General features: G+C 41.7%; 1 protein-coding gene across 1 annotated transcript in view; it reads left to right on the top strand.

The window, feature by feature from the left end:
• The window catches only part of DDX10 (DEAD-box helicase 10), a 311,750-nt gene continuing 304,707 nt past the window's right edge, over positions 14,722 to 21,764 (top strand). The window contains exon 1 of the mRNA XM_018059822.1: positions 14,722 to 15,052. Coding sequence (XP_017915311.1) covers positions 14,867 to 15,052 — 186 coding nt within the window. The 5' untranslated portion in view covers positions 14,722 to 14,866. The remainder of the gene's footprint in view (positions 15,053 to 21,764) is intronic.

The raw sequence follows: 21,764 nt of genomic DNA, 5'->3' as shown, positions 1-21,764 counted from the left end.
CTTAAGTTGCATCATATATAAATGGAGACTCCAAAACAAAGTCACCTGTTTTGCTTTCAATACTACCACACTCATATTTTGCTTGTTTACAACATCTCTGAAGGAGGATGAGATTTATATTTTTTCAGCATGTCTCTGACCCCTTACATGTACACTGGACGGAAGTACAAGCACTATTTGTTTAAAGGGCTTGTTATGTGTGACTATTTCAAAGACCTTGTGTTTGATGATCTCGTGGTGTGCTGGGCACTCAGATGGTAAAGAATCTGCCTGCTGTGCAGGAGACCTGGGTTCAATCCCTGGGTTGGGAAGATCCCCTGGAGAAGGGAATGGCAACCCATGCCAGTATTCTTGCCTGGAGAATTCCAAGGACAGTCCATGGGGTCGCAAAGAATCAGACACGACTGAGCAACTAACACTTTCACTTAAACGTGTATTCATTTTTTCTGTTTTATAGAAAAAAAAGTACCTTTCACCATTTCAAGTAAATTGATGCAGTGGGTGAATCAAAATACTAATATTTTTTATTGAAACTATTATTTATGTAGCTTTCATACTCACCATTGATAAAAATGAAGCTGACTCAGTTGATGCCTTGAGTCAGTGCCCCATAGGCTGTGAGGTGCATGTCCAAGGTATAAGGCTACTAGCCAAAGTTTTTCAACTGTTACTCTTCTTCTCAGCATTCCTCCTCTCTCCAGGAGGGCATTCCCAGGGAAGAGATACTTGAGAGAGAAGGTAAAAAGGAAGTAAAGTGAAAGTTGCTTAGCTGTGTCTAACACTTTGCAACCCTGTGGACTTTACAGTCCATGGAATTCTCCAGGCCAGAATATTGCAGTAGGTAGCCGTTCCTGTCTGTCTATGATGTGGGGAGACACAAATTCAGTTTCTCAGCTGCCTTGTCTCCAAGGAGGGTCCTAAGGTGGCATGCAGGGTACAGGAAATAATTACACATGGAAGCATCCACTTTCTTTTCCTGCTCTATTCTCAGTTTTAGCAGAGAAGCAGACAGCTGACACCCTCCCAAATGCCCTCCCTCTCTCAACAAAACAAAACAAAACTCTTCGTAGCTTAATCAAGCTCATTTCCCCTTCTCTCAAAAGAAAGTAGTGCTCCATTTTTTCTATTATATTCAGAAGGGTTCACATTAGATTTAGCATAAGTGATTAATTTGATTTATTGACCTCTGATTTCTATCGCTTCTCTCATTTAAAGCCTAAACCCCATGAAGTAGTTTTTAGGGTTTCTATCAGACTCAGAGAAGTTAAGTGCTCAGCTAAAGTCATATAAACATTGAACAGAAAAGGCAGAACTCAGACTCCCATCATCTTCAGCTGCAATTATAACAGTGCCTAATTCCTAAGAGAGCACTTTGGGTAAATTCATAACCTTTCCTGCAGCCATTCTCTTCCAGGATCATGAGTATCTTGGACATGGACTCCTAGTAGCAAAAGACAGTTATTCTTCTAGGTTTCTGCACTTTCCTGGGGTTACAGAGAATGTGTACTTGGATGTGAGCCATTCTACATACTCTAGCATATGTTGAGGCAACTTTCTCAATATTTTGGGAAACATTCTTTCAAAAATATGATAGGATATATATTTTTGCATTATAGATACATTCTAAATAGAATCTATATTCATCTGGTGGTCCTTCATAAGACTGTTATAAATATTGCAGTGGCCCCAATATCCAGACGGCTGTTATCCTGGGCTCTCTAAATAAGAATCTGACTCAAGGCATCACTTTCATGTCAATAACAAAGATAACTTGATATCACATGATTTAAACTGTTATGATGGTTCTTAGGTGTCATTATCTTTTAAGGTGACTCTCTTGAAGAATCACTGCTCCTCATCTTTGACCCCCCGTAAGAACCTTGAAGTGAGCCTCCACAGCCCAAGCAAGATTTTAAATGATGTTCAGATTATCAAGGGCTAGCACTTCTCATGTTCTAGAAGGTCAGGGAGTAAGAGTCAAGAGGGAGTCCTTGTCTTCTAACTGCACTGAATGCAAGAGGAAAGCAAGCAGTGCCATTCTTTGTCTGGAACATCATCATCAGTGGCTCAACAAAGTTCATGTCCAGTAAGAGAAAAATCTAGAAAATCTAGACTGTGCCAGTAATGATTTCAGTCAGTCACTCAGTCGTGTCTGACTCTTTGCGACCCCATGGACTGCAAGACACCAGGCTTCCTTCTCCTTCACCAACTCCCAGAGCTTGCTCAAACTCATGTCCATCGAGTCGGTGATGTCATCCCACCATCTCATCCTCTGTCGCCCACCTTCTCCTCCTGCCTTCAATCTTTCCCAGCAACAGGATCTTTTCCAATGAATCAGTTCTTCACATCAGGTGGCCAAAGTATTGGAGCTTCAGCTTCAGCATCAGTCCTTCCAATGAATATTCAAGATTGATTTCCTTTAGGATTGACTGGTTTGATCTCTTAGCAGTCCAAGGGACTCTCAAGAGTCTTCTCCAATACCACAGTTTAAAAACATCAATTCTTTGGTGCTCTACTTTCTTTATGGTCCACCTCTCACAACCATACATGACTACTGGAAAAACCATAGCTTTGACTAGATGGAACTTTGTTGGTAAAGTAATGTCTCTGCTTTTAAATATGCTGTCTAGGTTGGTCACAGCTTTTCTTCCAAGGAGCAAGCATTCTTTTAATTTCATGGCTGCAGTTACCATCTGTTTTTGGAGCCCAAGAAAATAACTAATGATAGCTTCTGTCTGTTTGTATTGCAGATGACTAGCAGTACAACAATGCAGAAACTAATAATGCAGGCATGCAAACTTTTGCTCACATGCATCTTTGCATGTAGAATGAGTCCTTTTCTATGCAACTTAAAAATTCAATCTCAAAGGTTCAGTTGTGGTACTATTACCTTGAGATATTTAGGATAATTTACTGATGCACATCCAAATTCTGACAAAGGCTTTAAAAATAAACTTTTACCTTTAGACCAGCTTTAGATTTACAGGATTAATGTGAAGATAGTACACAGAGTTCTTACATATACCACACTCAATTTCCCTTATTATTAGCATATTGCAATATATTTGTTACAGTTAATAAAACAACATAAACTAAACTACAAATTATTCAAATTTCTTCAGTGTATGTCTGTTAAAGGATCCTATCTAGGATACCACATTGCAATTAGTTGGGATGTCTCTTTATGTTCCTCTTGGCTGTAACAACGTCTCAGACTTTCCTTATTTTTGATGACTTTGACAGCTTCGAGGAGAACTGGTCAAATATTTTACAGAATATTCTTCAGTTGGAGTTTTACTGATATTTTCTCATGCTGCTAAGACACTTCAGTCGTGTCTGACTCTGTGCAACCCCATAGACAGCAGCCCACCAGGCTCCCCTGTCCCTGGGATTCTCCAGGCAAGAACACTGGAGTGGGTTGCCATTTCCTTCTTCAATGCCTCTTGAGAAATCTGTATACAGGTCAGGAAGCAACAGCTAAAACTGGACATGGAACAACAGACTGGTTCCAAATATGAAAAGGAGTACGTCAAGGCTGTATATTGTCACCCTGCTTATTTAACTTATATGCAGAGTACATCATGAGAAACGCTGGGTTGAAAGAAGCACAAACTGGAATCAAGATTGCCGGGAGAAATATCAATCACCTCAGATATGCAGATGACACCACCCTTATGGCAGAAAGTGAAGAGGAGCTAAAAAGCCTTTTGATGAAAGTGAAAGAGGAGAGCGAAAAAGTTGGCTTAAAGCTCAACATTCAGAAAACAAAGATCATGGCATCTGGTCCCATCACTTCATGGGAAATAGATGGGGAAACAGTAGAAACAGTGTCAGACTTTATTTTTGGGGGCTCCAAAATCACTGCAGATGGTGACTGCAGCCATGAAATTAAAAGATGCTTACTCCTTGGAAGAAAAGTTATGACCAATCTAGACAGTACATTCAAAAGCAGAGACATTACATTGCCTACTAAGGTCCCTCTAGTCAAGGCTATGGTTTTTCCTGTGGTCATGTATGGATGTGAGAGTTGGACTGTGAAGAAGGCTGAGCGCCGAAGATTTGATGCTTTTGAACTGTGGTGTTGGAGAAGACTCTTGAGAGTCCCTTGGACTGCAAGGAGATCCAACCAGTCCATTCTGAAGGAGATCAACCCTGGGATTTCTTTGGAGGGAATGATGCTAAAGCTGAAACTCCAGTACTTTGGCCACCTCATGAGAAGAGTTGACTCATTGGAAAAGACTCTGATGCTGGGAGGGATTGGGGGCAGGAGAAGGGGACGACCGAGGATGAGATAGCTAGATGGCATCACGGACTCAATGGACGTGAGTCTGAGTGAACTGCGGGAGATGGTGATGGACAGGGAGGCCTGGCGTCCTACGATTCATGGGGTCGCAAAGAGTAGGACACGACTGAGCGACTGAACTGAACTGGACTGAACTGAACTGAACTGAACTGAATGCATGAAAGGAAAAGTGAAAGTGAAGTCGCTCAGTCCTGGCCGACTCTTAGCGACCCAATGGACTGCAGCCTACCAGGCTCCTCCGCCCATGGCGGAGTAGTACTGGAGTGGGTCGCCATTGCCCTCTCATGATTGGACTGAAATTATGCATTTTTAGGAGGAAGAGTATACAGCAAAGTGCCATTCTCTTTATATCACATCAAGTGTGAGTTCGTGCCTAGTAGCTCAGTCGTGTCCAACTCTTTGGAACCCTTTGGACTGTAGCCCACAAGACTCCTCGGTCCATGGGATCCCCCAGGCAAGAATACTGGAGTGGGTTTCAGTGCCTTGCTCCAGGGGATCTTCTGGATCCAGGGATCGAAACTGTGTCTCCTGCATTGCAGGTGGATACTTTACCCACTGAGCCTTGAGAGAAGACCCACATCAAGAGTATCTACTATAAATGTGACTTATCACTGTTGCTGTTAATCCTGATCACCTGGCTAAGGCAGTGGTTATCAGGTTTCTTTACTGTAAAATTACTCTTTTCTCTCCTTTTCCATGCTATACTCTTTGGAAAAAAGTCACCATGCACAGTGTAGATTTGAGTGGAGAATTATGCTACATCTCCTTAAGAGTAAGTACCTACTTAAATTATTTAATATTCTTCTGCATGGAAGATTTGTCTATTCTCCTCCATTTATTTATTTATTCCATCAAGCAATCATTTATTTATATCAGAAAGGACTTGTGGATATTTATTTTATGCTTTGGGTTACTATCCAATGCAACTTTATTTTTGCTCAAAATTTTCCAAGTTTGACTGTTGATAAGTCTTTCAGTTGACTCCTGTAACCCTTTGATATACCCCATCATTTGGGGGTTTTGTTTGTGTTTTGTGCACTTGCTTACTTTCTGATCCTATAAGATGCTCCAGGCTCATCTTGCCTATTTCTTGCCTCACTCCTAGAATAGGCCATTTCTCCAAGGGCCCTAGTTACTTTTACTGTGATATCTTCAAAATTACTTGACACTTTTAAAATTCACTTTTCTGATTGTCAAGTTTTGTCTCTATTCAGTTCAGCACGGAGAGTTTTTATTGACTTATCTTCAAGTTTTTATTGACCTATCTTCTTCCCATGGCTGTCAAATCTGCTGGTAAACCCATCAAAGACATTTTTTTTAAGTTTCTTTTACAATGTTTTTGATTTCTAGCATTTCCTTCTGATTCTTTCTTAAAATTTCTCTCTGTCTGCTTACATTATTCATCTGTTCTTGCATGTTGTCTGCTTTTTCAATTAGAGACTTTAACATATTAGTCATAGTTATTTTAAATTCCTTTTCTGATACTTGGAACATCTGATTCATATATAAGTTTGGTTCTGATACTTGCTTTACCTCCTTGGACTTTTTTTTTTTTCTTGAATATTGGCATTTCTTTTCATTTTTTTGTTGAAAGCCTAGTGTGTTGTATTAGGTAACAGGAACTGAGGTGTGTGAGAATTTATGGTCATCTGGCTAGGAGTTGAGCTTTGTTTAATGTTTGCTGTAGCTATAGGTGCCAAAGGCATCAGATTCCTCTAGTGTTCTTGATTTTATATCTTCTGTTGATCTTGGTCTTCCCCAAGTTCTCTCAGAGAAGAACTTGTGTCTTGCAGTTTTTTTTTCAGTTATAACCCATTATTATTACACCAGAGCCTTGCTGGAATAGTGGTAAGGTGTAAGGAAGGGGGTGTGGTCTACAATCTTCCAATTCATTGCTAACCTTTTGTTGGGCCTATGTCTCTTGCCCATGATTTTCACAAGTATTTATTCTTAGATGGTCTTTACCTCACTTTAGGTGAGACAGGAAGATGAGAAGGCTGGAGAGAGAGGAATGTTCTCCCCTCATGAACCTGGGACAAGGCTCTGGTAAAGCTGTTATAATAATTATGCTTCCCCTAACCCTGGCTAGACTCACAAGGGCATTTTCCTCCCATCTTTACTTTGAGAACCCAATGGGATTGGCCACCTCCCCTGTTCTCCACCCTCCCTTCTGCCCCCCCACCCCCAGGCCTTTTGCCCTGAGACTGTGGCTCCTACTCATGCTAGTCTGCATTCAGATTCCAACAATTCACCAAAATCATGATCTAAGTTTTCCTACCAGTTTTTATGACTTAAGCAGCTTCTGCTTCACATAGGCAAATCTTGGCTATGAGGCTTTGAATTTGTCTGTTTTTCCATATTTTAGGCTGCCAGTTTGTTCTGCAAACTCAGTTTTCTCATGGGTCCAGGAAATGTAATAGATTTCACTTTGTTCAGCCTTTTTGTCAGTGTTGTAGTAAACCTGTCCAAGCTCTGTACATGTCAGAGCTGAACTGGTAATTTCCTGATAAAGATTCTTATTTAACCCATACAAAATGTAGAAATATGCAGAAGTAGTACATACGTAGTACAAAGTACTGGATCCAACCAGTCCATCTGAAAGGAAATCACTCCTGAATATTCATTGGAAGGACTGATGCTGAAGCTGAATCTCCAATACTTTGGCAACCTGATGTGAAGAACTGACTCATTGGAAAAGTCCCTGATGCTGGGAAAGATTGAAGGAAGGAGGAGAAGGGGATGACAGAAGATGAGATAGTTGGATGGCACCACTGACTCAATGGACATGAGTTTGAGTAAACTCCAGGAGTTGGTGATGGACAGGGAGGCCTGGTGTGCTGCAGTCAATGGGGTCACAAAGAGTTGGACACGACTGAGCGACTGAACTAAACTGAACTGAAGATAAATTACTTGTGAAGCTCTTAATTCTTCCTATAACAGGTTAGATTAAAGGAGTTCAGTGATAATACAGATAAAAATTAGAAATATTTTTCAGTGCCATACTGGAATATACCAGTGGTTGGTGACCCTGGACATGTCATTTAATCTTTCTTAGCTTCAGTTATTGGAGAAGGCACTGGTGACCAACTCCAGTACTCTTGCCTTGAAAATCCCGTGGACAGAGGAGTCTGGTAGGTTGCAGTCCAAGGGGTTGCTAAGAGTCGGACACGACTAAGCAACTTCACTTTCAGTTTTCACTTTTATGTTTTGGAGAAGGAAATGGCAACCCACTCCAGTGTTCTTTCCTGGAGAATCCAGGGAAGGGGGAGCCTGGTGGGCTGCCATCTATGGGGTCGCACAGAGTCAGACACAACTGATGTGACAGCAGCAGCAGCAGCAGCAGCAGCAGCTTCAGTGATCTCATCTGAAAAATGGGTTGTTGTAGGGTTTAGAAATAATGTATGTTATGAATCTAGCAATGCATAGCACTTATTAGATGTTCAATAAATGTTGGCAGTTACTTTTAAATGAAAATAATGTGATAGAAGAAATAATTCAAAAGTATTTTAGATAATTTGAGGAGTACTAATTGTAGGCCATGTTCTAAAAGCTTATTGTTACAAAGGCAGATAAACTCACAGGAAAACCAACTACGTGTTGGCTGTAAAAACTCAGATTAGGGCATCCCTGGTGATCCAGTGGTTAAGAATCCATCTGCCAATACAGAGGACATGAGTTCAATCCCTGGTTCAGGAAGATTCTATTTGTGGCTGGACAACTAGCCAGTACACTGCAACTACTGAGCCAGCATGCCTAGAGCAATGAGAAGCCTACACACTGCAATGAAGAGTAGCCCCTGTGTGCTGCTAAAAGCTAAGTACAGCAAGGAAGACTTCCCACTCCCTGCCCCCGGCGGCCACAAACCAGAAAAAACCTCAGATTTTATTTAGTATAACCCTAATCAGTTCAGTTCGGTTCAGTTCAGTCACTCAGTCATGTCCAACTCTTTGCGACCCCATGAATCATAGCATGCCAGGCCTCCCTGTCCATCACCAACTCCCAGAGTTCACTCAAACTCACGTCCAAAGAGTCGGTGATGCCATCCAGCCACCTCTGTCATCCCCTTCTCCTCCTGCCCCCAATCCCTCCCGGCATCAGAGTCTTCCAGTGAGTCAACTCTTCGCACGACGTGGCCAAAGTATTGGAGTTTCAGCTTTAGCATCATTCCTTCTAAAGAACACCCAGGGCTGATCTCCTTTAGCATGGACTGGTTGGATCTCCTTGCAGTCCAAGGGACTCTCAAGAGTCTTCTCCAACATCACATTTCAAAAGTATCAATTATTCGGCACTCAGCTTTCTTCACAGTCCAACTTTCACATCCATACATGACCACTGGAAAAACCATAGCCTTGACTAGACAGACCTTTGTTGGCAAAGTAATGTCTCTGCTTTTGAATATGCTATCTAGGTTGGACATAACTTTCCTTCTAAGGAGTAAGCGTCTTTTAATTTCATGGCTGCAATCACCATCTGCAGTGATTTTGGAGCCCCCCCAAAATAATGTCTGACACTGTTTCCACTGTTTCCCCATCTATTTGCCATGAAGTGATGGGACCAGATGCCATGATCTTCGTTTTCTGAATGTTGAGCTTTAAGCCAACGTTTTCACTCTCCTCTTTCACTTTGTAGTCTAACCGTAATGGCGTGCTGCAGTTCATGGGGTCGCAAAGAGTCAGATACGACTGAGCGACGGAACTGAACTGAACTGAACCCCTAAGAGAAAGATAGCACGTGGTCCTAGACTGCCACCTGCTGGCCATGGCCACTAGCAGCAGCAGCTGCTGCCGCCAAGTCGCTTCAGTCGTGTCAGACTCTGTGCGACCCCATAGACCAACTGCTGCTGCTGCTGCTAAGTCTCGTCAGTCGTGTCTGATTCTGTGCGACCCCATAGACGGCAGCCCACCAGGCTCCCCCGTCCCTGGGATTCTCCAGGCAAGAATACTGGAGTGGGTTGCCATTTCCTTCTCCAGTGCGTGAAAGTGAAAAGTGAAAGTGAAGTCGCTCAGTCGTGGACTGCGGCCCACCACTGCTCCTCCGTCCATGGGATTCTCCAGGCAAGAGTACTGGAGTGGGTTGCCATTGCCTTCTCCCCATAGACCAACTAAAAAGACCTAAATTCCAATTTCTCACTAAAGTGAAAAATGTGATAGAGGATTACTTCCTTTCAGACAAATGATTAGAGCATGAGCGCTCAAGTATTTTTATTAGTAGACTCCTCTATCAGAATCCTTATGTGTGAGAGCTAGTGAGTTTTATTGATAACATCCATGAGTGGAGATGGTTTTGTTAGTCTGTTAGTATTTTCTATGGCTCAAATGTGATTCAAGGGCATATGGAAACTATTCATTACTATTTTCTTTTCACATGTTACTCTTTCCAAGTTTTATTATGGTGCGACCTCAGTGGCATTAAACTGGAATTGATTCAAATCACATATATAATTATAATCAGCTTCAATTATTATGAAGTGAAGTGAAAGTTGCAGAGTTGTATCCAGCTCTTTGTGACACCGTGGACTGCAGCCTGTCAGGCTCCTCTGTCCGTGGAAATATGCAGGCAAGAATAATGGAACGGGTTGCCATGCCTTCCTCCATGGGATCATCCTGACTCACGGATAAAACCCGGGTCTCCCGCATTGCAGGCAGATTCTTTACCATTTGAGCCATCAGGACAATCCCGGTTGTTATGATTAATTATAATCTATTAGGTCAGAGGTTCACAAAAAGCAATGTGCAGACTGGTTGATCTGGCTGATCACATCAGATTGTTTAGTTTCTACTTCATACTTGCAGAATTAGAATATTTTTTAGTGTTATTTATTTATTTAACACCAAAACCATTTTGTGTTGGGGGGTAGCTAATTAACGATGTTGTGATAGTCTCAGGTGATCAGTGAAGGAACTCAGCCATACATATACATGTATCCATTCTCCCCTAAACCCCTCTCCCATCCAGTCTGGCACATAACCTTGAGCAGAGTTCCATGTGCTATACAATAGGTTTTCATTGGTTATCCATTTGAAATGTAGGAGTGTGGATATGACCTTCCCAAAGTCCCTAGCTATTCCTTCCACCTGGCAACCATGAATTTGTTTTCTAAGTCTGTGAGTCTCTTTCTGTTTCATGAGTAAGTTCATCTGTATCATTTCTTTTTAGATTCCACACAAAAGGGATGTCAGATTATATTTCTCCTTCTCTCACTTACTTCACTTAGTATGACACTCTCTAGGTCCATCCATGTTGCTGTAAATGGCCTGATTTCATTCTTTTTATGGCTGAGTAATATTCCATTGTGTACCTGTACCTCATCTTCCTTATCCATTCCTCTGTCAATGGACATTTAGGTTGTTTCCATGTCTTGGCTATTGTAAACAGTGGTGCAATGAACAGTGAGGTGAATGTATCATTTCCGGCCATGTTTTTCTCTGGATATATGCCCAGGAGTGGGCTTGCAGGGTCATATGGTAGCTCAATATTTAGTTTAGTCTATTTACACCCTCCATACTGTTTTACATAGTGGCTGTACCAGTTTACATTCCCACCAACAGTGGAGGAGGGTTCCCTCCTCTTCACACCCTCTCCAGCATTTGTTTTTTTTGTGGATTGTTTGATGATAGCCATTCTGACTTGTGTGAGGTGATATCTCATTGTAGTTTTGATTTGCATTTCTCTAATAACTAGTGATGTTGAACATCTTTTCATGTGCCTATTGTCCATCTGTATGTCCTCTTTGGAGAAATGTCCATTCAGGTCTTTTGTCCATTTATTGAGTGGGTTGTTTATTTTGATGCTATTAAGTATCATAATCTGTAAATTTTGGAGACTAATCCCTTATCAGTCACATCATTTGCAAATATTTTCTCCCAACCTGTGGGTTCCTTTCCTTTTTATTTATTGTTTCCTTTGTTGCACAAAAGCTTTTGAGTTTAAGTAGGTCCCATTTGATTATTTTTGCTTTTATTTCCATTATTCTGGGAGATGGGTTGAAAAAGATGTTGCTGTGATTTATGTCAGAGTGTTCTGTCTATGTTTTCCTCTAGGAGTTTTATAGTGTCTGGTCTCACATTTAGATTTTTAATTCATTTTGAGCTTATTTTTGTGTATTAAGAATGATTTAATTTCATTTTTTATACATATAACTCTCTAGTTTTCCCAGCACCATTTGTTGAAGAGACTGTCTTTCCTGTATTGTGTAGTCTTGCCTCCTTCCTCGTAGATTAACTGACCACGGGTGCATGGGCTTATTTCTGGATTTTCTATCCTGCTCCATTGATCTATATTTTTATTTTTGTGCCAGTACCGAATTGTTTTGATGACTCGAGCTTTGCAGTATAGTCTGAAGTCAGGAAGCCTGATTCCTCCAGCTCTGTTTTTCTTTTTCAAGATTGTTTCGGCTATTTGGAGTCTTTTGTGTCTATACAAATTTTGAGATTTTTTTGTTCTATTTCTGTGAAAAATGCCACTGCTAATTTGATAGGGATTGCGCTGAATCTGTAGATTGCCTTGGGTAGTACAGTTATTTTGATTGAGAAATAACTTAATAATCAGTATTAAGAATAATACTGATTCTTCCAATCCACGAACATGGTATATCTTTCCATCTGTTTATGTCTTCTTTGATTTCTTTCACCAGCATCTGATAGTTTTCAGAGTACAGGCATTTCTCTCCTTACGAACAAATGTGTGCATAGACAAGCTAATTGATTCATGACTCCTGACTGCGGCTTGCAACAGAGCAGCTGTGGTGGGCCAGAATTTCATGGTCTCCTATTAAATAGTTTATATGTTCTAGCCAATTAGGCAGATATATTTTTGTTATTGAAAATGTCAGAGATGTTTCATAACCTCTGGCTCTCTGGGATTAAGGTGTTTGCAGGTTGGCTCTGCCAGTTTTAGAGGAAATGAATTAAAGAAGATGGAACCAACTTAAGATGCAATTTCTGAAATTCCAAAGAAGTACTGTGCCCTAAGAATGACTTCAGACTGACGATGTTGATAAGATACAAAGAAGCAGAGGGATTTCTTTTTTCTGAACAAACATATGCTTTGTTAATTTCCTTTTCAGTAAAAAGCTGACATATAATTGAATTGATTTACCATAAATTGTTTGCTATTTTTACATGATAAGAGGACTTAGATGGAATCATCTTTTAGCTTCTTAAGCCAAGTTATTCAGCTGTTGTGGGACTTTCTTGAAATTAAGTAATATTTAATTTCAGTAACAATGTAAAGAAGCAGTTATATTATAGACAGCAGAAAAACTTAAACAAAGAACTACTATTAAAGAGATTCTATGCCTGGAAAAAAATTGACTGGTTGCAGTTAACTCTGAAACATATTTTAGTAAAACTATCAAGTTTTTAAAATTGAAGTATCATTGATGTACAATATTATATAAATTAAAGGTGTACGATATAACGAGCCACAATTTTAAAGGTTATACTCATTTATAGTTATTATAGCATATTGGCTATATTTCCTATGTTGTACTTGTGGCTTATTTTAAACCTAAATAGTTGGTGCCTCTTAATCACCTTACCCCTATGTTGCCACTCCTCACTTCCTTCTCCCCACTGGTGACCACTAGTTTGTCATCTATATCTGTGAGCCTGCTTCTTTTTTATTTTATCCACTGGTTTGTTGTGCTTTTTAGATTCCACATATAAGTTATATCATATAGTGTTTGTCTTTCTGTCTGACTTATTTCACTTAGCTTAATGTGCTCCAAGTCCATACACATTGCTGCAAATGGCAAAATTTCATTCTTGCTTTATGGCTGAGTAATATACCATTTTATATGGATGGGATATACATTGTATATGTATATTCCATCATATAACCATATGTTTGTGTGTGTGTGTATATACATGTATATATATATATGTATGTATGTACACTACCACTTGTTTATTCATTCATCTCTTGATGGATATTTAGGTTGCTGCCATATCTTGACAATTGTGAATGATGTTGCTATGAACATTGGGGTGCATGTATCTTTTTGAACTAATGCTTTTTCTTTTTTCCAGATACATACCCAGAAGTGGAATGCTGGGTCCTATGATTGTTCTTTTTTTAGTTTTTAGAGAAACCTCCATAATGTTTCCCAGCTGGACCAATTTACATTCCCACCAACACTGTATGAGGGTTTCCTTTTTCCTACATTCTTACCAACATTTGTTATTTGTTAAAACTCAGATTTGTTTTTTTAAAAAAAAGGGGGGGGGAATCCTCTGATTCTGCACTCAAAATAAGATCCCCAAAGTACATATTTTATCACAATAATTTAGCAATTAGATGATTATGTAATAGTGCCTGTTTCTTTGTTCTCATAAAATGTCATTAGGCAAAAATAGTCAATGTTGAAATTTAGCAGTTTTGGGGGGTATATACTCTTTCGAACTTTTACACATTTGAGATAAAATACAAAGCTCTTATGTTATATCTTGCAACGAAGACCCAACACAGTAAAATAAATGCATATTAAAAAATAAAAATAAGCAGCACAGGTGGAAGTTTTGGAAACTTTTTTAAAAATAGAAACTTTCTAAAATAGTGAAAACTTATTAGATTCTGTTTATTGTACCTTGAAGGAATTTGTTCTCATTAAAAACTATCAATGAATGAAAAAAATGCAAATAGGTGCAAAGATTGGTATTTATCATGTTTCAAGAAATGATAAAGAGAATGAAAATGTATGTCAGCAAAATGTTAAACATTCAAAATTGAAGTTGGATTTCAAAAGCATACATGCAACTATTAGTGCTATGGAATAAAGACTATGTACGTGCTCACTCGTTCAGTCGTGTCGGACTCTGCCACCCCATGGACTGTAGCCCGCCAAGCTCCTCTGCCTATGGGATTTTTCAGGCAAGAATACTGGAGTGGGTTGCCGTTTTCTGCTCCAGGGGATCTTTCCGACCCAGGGAATGAACTTGCGTCTCCTAGGTGTATTTTTTACCATTGAGCCACCTGGAAGCCCCACAGACTCTATACTTAGAGGGTAAAATATTAAAAAACAACAACAAAGAATTAACACAACAGCAAATCATTCCGCTCCCTGGGCTGAAACGTGCAAAACGAGGATCACAATTCTAATCCACAGATTTTGTGTGCATGTATACTGGGGTTTGGGGGATGTGTGTTAGCCTGCGGTTTGCCAAGGAAAAGGCAGGGCAAAGTAACAGCCTTTTAAGAGTTAAGTTGTATGACGTCACCATAGTAACAGCAAGCAGGGCTCGTGCGCCTATTTAAAGCGACAGCATGCTTTAGGAGCCACTCAGCCCCGTCCTCTTCCTCAGATTGCCCCGTCTCTACTTCCACCTGAGACTGATTCGCTCCGCCCCGCGAATTCCAGGTCGCCAATCACCATCCAGCTTTCCCTGGCTGTGGACCGAGCGTGCCCCGGTTTTAAAAGCTCGGGGGTGGGCTTCTGGTTTCGCGCCTGCGCATTCGTGCTCTCGCCCCACGCCGGTTCCGCGTCCTCTCAGTGCGTTATCTCCGCGCCTGGCCCGAGCGGTCTCAAGTCTCACCGAGCTGTGGGCTGTCGCCGTCGCCGCCGCGATGGGAAAAACCGCGGACTCTCGGGCTACGGGAGCCCGGCCCGACCCGGTGCGGAGCTTCAATCGTTGGAAGAAGAAACACAGTCACAAGCAGAGCCAAAAGAAGCAGTTGAGGAAGCAGCTGAAGAAACCCGAGTGGCAGGTCGAGCGCGAGGTTATCAGCCGCCTCATGCAGAATTACGAGAAGGTGAGGCCGGCGCCGGGGAGGGGGCGCGGGGCCGCATGTCCTTGCCGCACTGGGCCGCATGGGCGAGCGGGCCGACCGGTCACTGGGACCTTGCCTGGGGAGCAGGAGAAGGGGGTGGGGTGAGAGGTGCCTCCGGGGGCTCCGTTGAGGCCACAGGTGGTCTGCTGGGTGCCAAGCCCAGGCCTCCTGACCGACCAGGCCGCCCTCTGGCTCACTACAGTGGTTTTGATAAAATGGGGAAAATGTAGTAGTGCTTAAGCATGAGGAGATTAATTGCTATTATAGTTATCAGTTCAGTTCAGTCGCTCAGTCGTGTCCGACTCTTTGTGACCCCAGGACTACTGCAGCACGCCAGACCTCCCTGCCCATCACCAACTCCCGGAGTTTATTCAAACTCTTGGCCATTGAGTCGGTGATGCCATCCAACCATCTTATCCTTTGTCGTCCCCTTCTCCTCCTGCCTTCAATCTTTTCCAGCATCAGGATCTTTTCAGATGAGTCAGTTCTTCGCATCAGGTGGCCAAAGTATTGGAGTTTCAGCTTCAGCATCAGTCCTTCCAATGAATATTCAGGACTGATTTCCTTTAGGATGGACTGGTTGGCTCTCCTTGCAGTCCAAGGGACTCTCAAGAGTCTTCTCCAACACCACAGTTCAAAAGCATCAATTCTTCGGCGCTCAACTTTCTTCATAGTCCAACTCTCACATCCAGACATGACTACTGGGAAAATCATAGCTTTGACTAGACGGACCTTGGTTGGTTAAGTAATGTCTCTGCTTTTTAATATGCTGTCTAGGGTGGTCATAACTTTCCTTCCAAGGAGCAAGCATCTTTTAATTTCATGACTTCAGTCCCCATCTGCAGTGATTTTGTAATGTTCGTAAAAATAATACAGCCTAATGGTAAATAATGACACATTGTAAGCCACTCACCATGTGGTTTACATTAATTATTTGACTTGATCTGAGGTATTGGGTCTTATTTCCCTTTTGCAGATGAGAACCTTGAGGATCCAGGAGAATAAGAAACTTGTCTTTAGCTCTCACATGTATTAAGTGGTGTGGAATTGGAACCAAGACTCATATCTCTGATTCCAAAGCCTTTGCTTTTAATCATTATGCCAGAGTTGCGTCTCTGAACATCACCTGTCCTTAATATACTTATTTCATTTTCTCAACTGAAGGACAACAGCTTGTTACATGTCCCCATCTGAGAATTGCCATAGAAGAGCTGGATTCCTGGTCCATTTCTGATACTTTACCATCCTACAATGTAGCTGATGTTCCCAGATGAACATCCCTGTAGTTATCATTTTGACTTCTTGACTTCTCTTACCTGCTCAGGCTTCTTGGGACTGCCACTCCCCTTTCTTTTCCTTCCCTGTAAATTCTGTGTCTGTTGGCCTTCACCCGCCTCACTCAGCCTTTCAGTGATTGCTTCTTTTCAGTGCAGTGTAATCAGGGATTTAACATGTGGGACATATCTGAAAAGTCATCATGTGTCATGCTGGTATAGCTTTTGCTTAAATAACCCTTAGATCAAAAGTGAGGACTTGATGAACATGAGTTTGGGTAAACTCCAGGAATTGGTGATGGACAGGGAGGCCTGATGTGCTGCGATTCATGGGGTTGCAAAGAGTTGGACATGATTGAACGATTGAATTGAAGGTTAGATGAAGCTTAGAGTTTGTTTTGGAGTTATGTATATATATACACACACACACACATACACACACATATTTGTGGGTCTGTGATTGGGGGTTTTAAGTTATGATGATTTGGTTCTGGTTTTTGCTTACTTGTGGGGTTGCAAAGAGTCGGACACGACTGAACATGCATGTGCACCTCACCTTTGCTCACCTGATGAGTGACTCTGGGCAAGTTACTCTGCTTCTCTTTTCTTGTCTTTAAAAGGAATAATTGTATCTACCTTCATTAGTTATGGTTATTCTTATTACTCAGTCTCTAAGTCATGGCTGACTCTTTGTGACCCCACGGACTATAGCCCACCAGGCTCCTTTGTCCATGGGATTCTCTAGGCAAGAATACTGGAGTGGGTTGCCATGCCCTCCTCCAGGGGATCTTCCCAGGTCAAACCCAGGTCTCCCACATTGCGGGCGGGTTCTTTACCATCTGAACCACCTTGGAAGCTCACTGTCATCTGGAGTTTCCTCAAATTCATGTCCATTGAGTTGGTAATGCTATCTAACCATCCTCTGCCTCTCCCTTCTCTTTTGCCTTCAATTTTCCCCGCATCAAGGTCTTTTCCAGTGAGTTGGCTCTTCACATCAGGTGGCCAAAGTATCGGAGCTTCAGCAGCAGTCCTTCCAGTGAATATTTAGGGTTGACTGCCATTAGGGCTGACTGGTTTGATCTCCTTGCAGTCCTAGGGACTCTCAAGAGTCTTCTCCAGCACCACAATTTGAAAGCATCAATTCTTTGGTGCTTAGCCTTCTTTATGGTCCAACTTTCACATCTGTACATGATACTGGAAAAACTATAGCTTTAAATAGATGGATGTTTGTTGGCAAAATGATGTCTCTGCTTTTTAATATGCTGTCTAGGTTGGTCATAGCTTTCCTTCCAAGGAGCGAGTGTCTTTTAAATTCATGATTACAGTCACTGTCCACAGTGATTTTGGAGCCCAAGAAAATAAAATCTGTCACTGTTTCCACTTTTTCTCCTCCCTCATGTTTGCCATGAAGTGATGGTGCTGGATGCCATGATCTTAGTTTTTTGAATGTTGAGTTTTAAGTCGGCTTTTCCACTCTCATTTTTCACCCTCATCAGGAGGCTCTTTAGTTCCTCTTCATTTTCTACCGTTAGAGTGGTATAATCTACGTATCTGAGGTTGTTGATATTTCTCCTGGCAATCTTGATTCCAGCCTGGGGTTCATCTAGCCTGATGTTTTGCGTGATATACTCTGCATATAAGTTAAATAGGCAGGGTGACAGTATATGGCCTTGCTGTACTGCTTTCCCAAGTTTGAAAGTTATGAATGGTTAGTAAGTATGCGTGTAAAGTGTGCCGCACAATGTCTGACACATAAATTTTCCACGTATTACCTGTTACATTTTTATTACTACCACTGTATACACAGCATCTCAAGAAGCCATTGTAAGGTAAATTACTCTTAGATTACTCTTAAATTACCCTTCTTCATCTGACTGAAATTGCTTCTGGAGGAGAGCCTCAACCATTACTTCCTCTCACTCTGTTTTGTTCTCCTATGTAATCCCAAGGCTTATTTCTGTGACTCCTTGTATTCTACCCAGAGCTATTCTGACTTCATATCATTTTTCCCCCCCTCTGATGCTACTGGACATCTTTATTTAACTGTGTCATAAAATACCTTAAATGCCACCAATCTAAAACTGAGTTCATTATCTTTTTCTCCTAAATTCACAGTCTGTATATTATTTCCATATTGCCACCATGGCAAATTAACCACAAACATGGTGACTTTTAACAGCAGAAGTTTATTCTGTCACAGTTCTGGAAGCTAGAAGTCTGAAATAGTTTAACTGGGTTGAAATCAAGGTGTCAGTGGGGACATACTCCCTCTAGAGGCTGTAGGGGAACTTCTGTTTCTTGCCTTTTGTAGCTTCTGGTGGCTGTTTTCCTTGGCCTGTGGCTGCGTAAGTCCAATTTCTGCCTCCACAGACCCACTGCCTTCTGTTCTGTGTCACATGTACCTATGTCCTTTTTTTGTAAGGGTGCTTTGATTTAGGGTCTACTCAGATAATTGAGGATAATCTCCCATGACAAGATCTTAATCACTGTGCAAAGTCACTTTTGTCATGTAAGATACATATTTGGGGACTGTTATTTAGGCTACCACATTCAGTGTGCTAAGTTGCTTCAGTCCTGTCTGACTCTTTGCAGCCCCATGGACTGTAGCCTGCCATACTCCTCGGTCCATCGGATTCTCCAGGCGAGAGTACTGGAATTGGTTGCCATGCCCTCCTCCAGGGAATCTTCCTGACCCTGGGATCTAACCTGAGTCTGTTATGTCTCCTGTATTGGCAGGTGGATTCTTTACCACTACTGCCACCTGGGAAGCTACCACATCCCAGCCCCAGTCTAAGCAGACTGCTGAGCTGGAAACCTAGGATTAATCCCGGAGGCTTCCATCTTACCACTCATATTCTGTTAGTCACGCTGGTGATCAGCCTTGTTTCTTCAGTTTCTCAGATACTTCTCCATCCCCACTGCTTGCCTTAGTTCAGGCTCCGTCATCCCTTGCCTGGGTTACCACAGGAGCTATTGCTTGTAATGGGGGTCAGTAGACAGGACAGAATAGTCAGTGGTTTTAGTTTTGCAGGTTGTAAGGGTGAAACTAGTCAACTCTGCCATTGTAACACAAAAGCTTGCCTTGTAAATACTTAAACGGGCATAGCAAACCTTCAGTTACTAAAGCACGTGAGGGGGGGGGGGGTTTGTCCCTTAGGTCTTACTGCTTTCTAATCTAGTCTCCATATTGCTGCTAGAATGATTCTTTCCAAGATGAAATCCCAGTCCATTATTACTCCTGATTAAAGTCCTTCTTGCCTCACAATTATTTTCAGTCAAACACTTCAACATGTCAGCATATTCTAGTCCAGTGAAAGGGTAAGTTCCTTATGATCAGGCAGACATGGTTTAAATCTCACTCAGTTTAAGTGTTTACTAGCCAAATTTCTTAATGTTCCTCTGTCTCAATTTCTGTATTCAACAGAGATTATTAACCACTGAAAATGTTGTAGGGCTCAAATGAGGTCACGTATATAAGCCAAGTGGTATGTGGTAGGCACACATGAAAGAGTAACCTGCGCTGTTGTGAGTTGGCTAGACTCCTTGATGTTTCCACTGCTTGCAGTGAGGAGTCCCATTTCTCTCGCCCTGAGGACACCTAGTTGTCCTCCAAGATTTACCACCAAGTTTTCTTCCTGACCTCCGCAGGTAGGGTTAGGGCTGCTGTGTGTCTGTAGCTTTTTGTGTATGCCTTTATTATGTCATCAGCAGGCTGTGATGACTGCGTTTAACTTCTTTGTCAGCTCTTCCACTGGGCCATTGATACACTCCCTGTGCTCTCCCCAAAGATGGATCCCACAGTGCTTGTCCTTAAGAAGGCCCTTAGTGTTTAGATGTTTGGTGCACTCTGGCCTTTTCCAGGTGACTTTACTCTGCTTGGTAACATGGATCCACTCGTTTTGATCTCTTGTTTTAATAATATTTACTAACATTTATCAAGCTTTTATACTTGTTGACTTGCCATATCCTCACAGCAAACAACCCTATGAGATTGTTCCCATTATATGTTATGAAACTTTAAGACACAGCAATAATTGGCACAATATTAAACAGTAAATGAAAAAGTTCTAATCCAGGAGACATAGGTCTGATGCCAGGGCTCCAAATTACCGTGTTTTACTGCTTTGCACACAAATGTTTAAATCCCAGTCTTTTCACTAAGTTGAAGGAGCAGTTTTTTCCCACCAAGTATTGTTTTTATTTTTTTTTAATTTTAGAAATATTTTCTTAAGAAATAAATGCAGTATGAAATCAGTTGCCTGGGTTAGCAGTCCTGGGATACAGTCAGAGCAGATTGTAGGTAAAATGGGGCATACCCTCAGCATATGGCTTCTCAGATGGTAGAATTTGTGCATTACAGTTTTATTACATTGGACAGTACACAGGTGGTGTTTAGTAGCCTCTCTGGTGAAATACTGAACAACTGATTCAGAGATATTTGAAACAATTTGACAGGTAGTTGTTGAAGCATAGGTAAAAGTAGGTGGGGAAAAAAAATCCCGGTCTGTATCCCTCGGGAGGTGGGGTGGGATTGATACATTTTGACAAATGTAATGATAGTAAATATGTACAGTGCTGTGGAGTAAGGGGATAGTATGATTAGGGGAAAGGTTCAGTTTTTCTGTGCAGAGCCCATTTTGGCCCTATGATTGAGAGAAAGGTGTTTCTGCTGGGCATGCTACCCTTCCTTTTGGTGGTCGCAGCCTCAGGCCTGGCCTGTGGAGCTGAAAATGGGCTGAATTTCAGCTTCCACACCTCAGCCTTACCAGATGCCTTTGTGTAGGGCACGGACTGTATAGCAGTTTGTGGTAGCCGTGAGTGGAGCTGGTTCTTGAATGATGTGTTCTCCAGGTAGAAAAGATTGGCCACAGACATTGTAGGTGGAGAGAGCAACATGAAGAAATACAAAAAAAAAGTGAAAATGTGTGGTGTTGTTTGAGGGGGCCTACTCCTTGGAATATGATATATGTTTCAGAATTGGCCTCAGGTGAAGTTGAAGAAGGGAGTTGCAAGTAGACCGAATGGCTTCGAAGGCTGTAGTAGGTAGAATAATGACCTTCTAGAGATGTCAGCATCCTACCCCCAGACCTGTGATTAAGTTATATGGCAAGGATTGCTGACTTTAAAATGTGTTGACTGATCTGGATTATCCAAGTGGACCCAGTGTAACTATCGAGGGGTCCTTAAACGTGCAGGAGGGAGGCAGAAGAGTCAGTGTCTGGAGGCTGTGAAGTGAGAGACTTGACTGCCATGCTGGCTGGATTTTCAGAACTACAAAGGGGACCATAAGCCAAGGGATGTGGGCAGCCTCTAGGAGCTGGAAAAAGCAAGGAAATGGGTTCTCTCCTGAAGTTGCCCAAAAGAATGCAGCCCTGCCAACACATTAATTTTAGCTGAATGAGACTGGTTTTGGCCTTCTG

The sequence above is a fragment of the Capra hircus genome, chromosome 15 (genome assembly GCF_001704415.2).
Source record: "Capra hircus breed San Clemente chromosome 15, ASM170441v1, whole genome shotgun sequence".
Lineage (NCBI taxonomy): Eukaryota > Metazoa > Chordata > Mammalia > Artiodactyla > Bovidae > Capra > Capra hircus.
The sequence above is the reverse complement of the archived record's forward strand: the minus strand, read 5'-3'. Positions and strand labels throughout refer to the sequence as shown.